Source organism: Eubalaena glacialis, chromosome 6 (genome assembly GCF_028564815.1).
Source record: "Eubalaena glacialis isolate mEubGla1 chromosome 6, mEubGla1.1.hap2.+ XY, whole genome shotgun sequence".
In the NCBI taxonomy this organism is placed as follows: Eukaryota; Metazoa; Chordata; class Mammalia; order Artiodactyla; family Balaenidae; genus Eubalaena; species Eubalaena glacialis.
This window is the reverse complement of record NC_083721.1, coordinates 10,828,184-10,833,851: the sequence shown is the minus strand read 5'-3', so window position 1 is coordinate 10,833,851 and position 5,668 is coordinate 10,828,184. Positions and strand designations below refer to the sequence as shown.

The following is a 5,668-nucleotide window of genomic DNA, read 5'->3' as shown; positions in this document are numbered from 1 at the left end:
GTCCGGGCCACACGTTACAGGCACATAGAAGGTGCTCGAATATTTGGTGAGTGGATGAGTGGTAACACCCAAACGAAAGGGAGCAGGGATTTTCAGCTGGCCACGTCACCACCCAGAATAAAGACTACTTTTCCCAGCTTCCCTTGCAACTAAGTCTGGCCAATGAGATTTAAGTGGAAGGTTTAAGTGGAAGGTTTAAGTGTGAGACTTCCTGGAAAGCCCCTTAAAAGAAAAGGGGTGAGCCCTTCTTCCTCCTTTTCTCCTTCTCTGCTACCTGGAATGCTAATGCAATGGCTTTTTCAGCAGCCATTTTGGACTATGAGGTGACTTTGAGGATGGAACCAAGTCTAGGACAGTAGAGGAAAAAGATAAGACCCTGAGTTCTTTATGATCCTGGATCCATCATATTAGCCCTGAACTGCCACCTTAGCATTTCTTGTTTTGGTGGGGGATGGGAGGGTACCTTCTATTTTGTTTAAATCTCTGTGGTTAGGTCTCCACTACTCATAGCCTGACCTAATCCTAACTGACCCATAGAGCCAGCTAGAGAGGGGTGTGAGGACTTCCTGATAGGAAGACGTGGATTCTAGTCCTGACCCTCCTGTCACTACAGGTGGGCATCCCTCCAGGTGAGTCAGTTACCACCCGACTTTGTCTTCATTTGTAAAATGAGCTTAACGATCACTGCCCTGCCTATGTACAGGGTGGTTGTCTAAACTGAATGAGGTCAAGTATATAAAAATGTTCTGTACATGTAATACGATCACAAATGGAAGGAGTGTGTACCACCTGCGGGGATGGGGGGGGCAACTTGGTCCCCTGATTGGCCAGGTGCAGCCCGATCAACTCAGTTGAGCCTGGACCTTCCTTGAGTGGTCAAGGCCAGAGCCAGTGGGCATTCAGCTCCGTTTGCCTATTTCCCTCTGGGCTCTTTCCAGGGCAGCACATTTTCCAATGCTCCACCTCCTCAGGGGGAGCCTGGCCCACGGGAAGGGAGTGGGCATGTGGTTGTTGGTCCTGATGAGGACCAAAGTGGATGAGATGTTCCCTCAGCCAACCTCTCCGAAGGAGTCAGCGCCACCGACATCACGAAGGGTCTTCCAGAGGATGTGTCCACACCCGCAGGGCTGCTGGGCCTTGTCACCCACTGTTTATTTCATACAAGTGCTGCTCCCCAAAAGGTTCCAGGCTGTACTCACCATCCTCGCTGTCCACACCACCAGAAGAGACCTCTTATCCTTAACTCCCTAACCTATCGCAGATGGTCTTAAAAGAAATGCCAGAGAAAAAAATTTCCTTTGATCAAAAGACACATCTTAAGATGTGTCTACTCTGATTACAACCCAGTGATAAAAAGCAGCAAGAATTTGCCACAAAGAGTGAAAAGGAAATGAGGTCAGCAACAGTAGATCTAACTGTGGACGCGCTTGCTGGAAGCCCAGCCTGCACTGCAATAACAGGAGCTCCAGTTTATTGAGCGCTGAGTCGGGGCTGGTCATGATGTAGTGGCTTGGTGTGTGCTAAGCGTTTAAAGCCCTCAACTCTAGTTTACGAATGAGTTCACTGAGCCTCAGGGAAGTAACTTGTCCAAAGTCTCATAGTTAACAAGCTGGAAACTTCCGATTCTAACGAGATCCTTCCGATTCCCAAAACCCCGTGCACTTTCCATTATTTTCTCCTGGAAGTTTCCATGCTTGGCATAAAGCAGCATTTCTTAATTATGAGTACAATATTATGTAACTCAATTGCACATTACCCGTGGCCCTTTGATCTCTGGTTATACCGATGTTCTCTTTTCCCCTACTTGCTTTCTAATGATTGAACAAGGCCTCGAAGGAATACTATCCTAAACTCGTTTTATTAGATCGTCTCGGTTTTCCAAGAAAAATAGCTCCTGTTGGTCTATCTTGTTCATCTGATAACCCAAAAACCTCCCATTTTTTTTTCTCACTGCAAAATAGTGTGTCTTTAAAAAGTACCTGCCTCTAGCTCAAAATTGTGCTGAAGTATATTTTGTTGTGTCCAGTTGGAGGCAGCCACTTCAGCTGATTGTCTGATGTCAGAGGCGAGCCTTACACCGTGTTTCAATAACCAAGCCAAGCATGGCGGCTGGGCACACGGGCTTAGGATCTGACTGGCCTGAGTGTCTCAGTCTCCTCATCTGTAAAATGGGAAAGTGATAGAACCTACCTGAGAGGTTGTTTTGAGGGTGAACTGAGCTGCTCGTTAGTAGAGAGGCTGTGTGAATAACAGCTCTACCTGGGAACTCTGGATTTGAACCTCAGCTCTTCCGCACTGGAGCAAGTTACGTATCTCTCTGTGCCTCAGTTTACCCTTCTGAGAAATGGAGACAATGGTAGTTCCTACAGCGCAGACTGTTGTGAGGATTAAGTGAGTTAAGCGTGTATAGCTGTTAGTGCTTGTCACTACAGAACTCTGGACAGGTGTGAGATAAATGCGACGTAGGGGCAAAACGCACTCACATCCCAAACCCAGGCCGCCGACACTGAAGTCACCAAGGAGGTCTGAGTCCTATCACTTGCTCTCAAGGAATATAAATTCTAAAACATACATGAAACAGGTGGTGAAAAAAACCACACAAAGGTACCACGCAGTGGACTTCCCTGGCGGTCCAGTGGTTAAGACTCCCCGCTTTCACGGCAGGGGTTGCAGGTTCCATCCCTGGTTGGGGAACTAAGGTCCCGCGTGCCGCGAAGCATGGCCAAAAAATAAAAAAAAATTTTTTAATAAAATAAATAAAAGGTTTAAAAATAAAAGTACCACACAGTGAGAGCCATTTCATCAGGGGTAACTGCCAGTGGGAAATGCAGCATTTCAGCTGGCAGAAGAAAAGCTTCTTTAGGACCTGCGCTCAGCTGAACAATTGTCCCTAAATGTATCCAGGTCTGAATCTCTGGAACCTGTGAATGTTACCCTATGTGGAAAAAGAATCTTTGCATGTGTGATTAAATTAAGGATTTTGAGATGGTGAGATGATTCTGGATTATCTGGATGGGACCTAAATGCAGTCACACGTGTCCTTATAAGAGGGAGGCAGAGGGAGATTTGACACAGAAGAGGAGAAAGTGATGTGGCCACAGAAGCAGAAATTGGAGTGATGTGGCCACAGCCAAGGAAGGCGGGCAGCCACCCAGAAGGCACAAGAGGCCAGGAATGGATTCTCCCTTAGAGCCTGTGGAGGGAGCGTGGCCCTGCTGACACCTTGATTTTGGCTCAGCGGAACTGATTTCAGACCTCAGGCCTCCAGGACTGGGAGAGGATAAGTTTTTGTTGGTTTCATGCACCAAGTGTGTGGTAGTTGTCACCGCAGCCACAGGAAACTCATACTGCACGGTCGGCTGTAAAGTGGGAGGTGCAGCTGAGAGTGTCTGGTTCCCAGTGGTTGGAGGCGGTAAGTGTGATTCGTCTGCAGATATAATGCATAATAACAAGATGCTGCAGAAGTCCACCGCTTAGTTGCTGAAAAGCACTGAACATCTGTTTTCTGACGAAGTGTTTCTAAATAATCCAGGGACTTTCAGGAAGGAATTAGGGCAGAAGACAAGCAAAGAATTTGATTTTTCTGTGCTTGGCTAGCGGGAACCTGGCCTCACCATATCTGATATATAGGCGAGTCTGTTGGGAGTTGGTAGCAATTTTCAGACGTCGTTTTTGACATACCCCAGAATAATTACTTCTATTATAGAATTACTGCCTGAACATACATAAACAAGAGTGAATTTTGTGATATATTTAATAGGAGGCAGGGCTTTTTTTTTTAATAAAAGTGAAAAATACCACCACAAATCCTTACAGCCACCATTAGCAGCAGCCCCAGACTTTAGGATGCTGTTGTACCAGCCACAGGTGGCTCAGCAACCAGGGCCCCGAGATGCAACTGCATAACAGGCGAATGACCTCCCGTTGGGATTCTTGGAGTTGGAATGGGAGACGGATTGGATAAGTGGGTTCTGTAGACCCTCCTGTTTACGTCACCTGTTCACCCACCAAGTCCAGCTTGAACCAATCACTGTCATAGCTTTCCAGGTTCCTTATGGGGACCACCAACTTACCTGGAGGATCTGGATGGGATCTTACTTCCTTGGATGTCTCTTGCTCACCCTCTGCCTCCTTGCTTTCAAGCAATGGAAGGGAAAGAGCCTGTTCAGCCACCATCTGGACCACATCAGTTGATGGCAAGCCAGCTCCCTGTGGATTATTTTGGTGGCCTGAAACCGGTAGTTAACCGGTAGTTAAACCGGTAGGCATGCTAGTTAATTTCAATTTTTTGTGAGCACACTCTTGGTTCTCTTTTATTCCTCACACAACCTTTAGCTCTGTTCATCTCTGCTCACTTCCAAGCTCCTTTGGGCTCGGTTAACCCTCATCCTCTCACTGACATAATAGCCCTCAGAGTGGCCTTAACCAGATGAAAGTCAAGATCACTAATTTACCAACAAGATTTAATGAAACCTTCAGCAAACCATAAGCACTTTGCCAGTGCCCTTAGGAAGCAGTCCTCACAGCATCCCTGTGAGGTCATTGTTAGAGTATCTTTGGCTGCAGTGATCCAGAATCAAACCCAACAGAATTGGTAAAGATCATGCCCACAGCACAGCCCTGCTGTTTGTTAGAGGAATCGCACTTAAGAAAATTTACCAAGATAGTAGTTTTCCCATCTTCGTACTTTGTTAGTTAGTGTTCTCCATTTGCTTGGGTTTATCCTTTCAATCCCTTTGCTAATTAAATCACTGAAGAGTATATACTGGTAAGAATAGACACCGTCAATGGACTGCAAACAAAACTCCTTTCTGTTATTGATGATAAACCATTTCAGAGAAGACCAGGCTGAGTCTAGAGGGTTCAGATAACTGTAAGGGGAAGGCAGAGAGAGTAGTTTATGGCCATAGGACTTGGCCACCTCAGGACAACATGTGATGTTCGTTAAGTTAATGACTGATGGGACATGGGCCTGGGCCTCGGATTCTTTGTCTTCCTTTGGCTTCATCTCATCCTGCCGCCTTCTCTCTTTGACCACAATGGTGCACTTCCCGTAGGTCTTCTTTGCCACATCACAGAACTCAGAGAAGAGGCTGTCTTCTTGTTTGATGCATAACTCATCCCTTAGGAACATCCGATATTTCCAAGGCATCCATCCTTGACTACCACCGGCATGCACAATACACCAGGTTGGAGTTGGCATGAAATAGCCATCACTGAAGTCTTCCCCTGTTACAAGACTCTCAGGGATATCAGTTTCCCCAAAATATACAGTTGTAAACCCATCATATTGCAGTGTTCTCAGGGTTTTCAAATACTGGAGACATTGCTTCCTCTTCATGCTATTGAATAGATTTCTGATAATAATGTTTCTGAAAAGAGGTTTTGCAAAGTGAGGCATAGTAGCTCTTCAAGTGTTTTTCAAAGCTTGAGTGTCTCCATCTGCAGAGATCTGGCAAGAGTGGGATGATGACCTCATAAAAGGCTTTCTTACAGCTGAGCTGGTCCCATACATACACTTTAGATTTCAAAGCATCATGAAACACACACTCGGAACAATTCTTTTCTGGCTTATATGACGTGGGAATGGGAATGGCTAGCCATCCAAGATGTTACTTTGACATTGCATCCGTAGTAGGTCTGGAGAGAGATTGGCAATTGTATTAGT

General features: G+C 46.0%; 1 protein-coding gene across 1 annotated transcript; it reads right to left on the bottom strand.

Moving 5' to 3' along the window:
* Positions 1-4,645: 4,645 nt before the first annotated feature.
* C6H21orf140 (chromosome 6 C21orf140 homolog) lies at positions 4,646-5,401 on the bottom strand. Its single transcript, XM_061192881.1, has one exon. The coding sequence runs from the start codon at positions 5,399-5,401 to the stop codon at positions 4,646-4,648; it is 756 nt and encodes a 251-aa protein (XP_061048864.1).
* Positions 5,402-5,668: the final 267 nt, after the last annotated feature.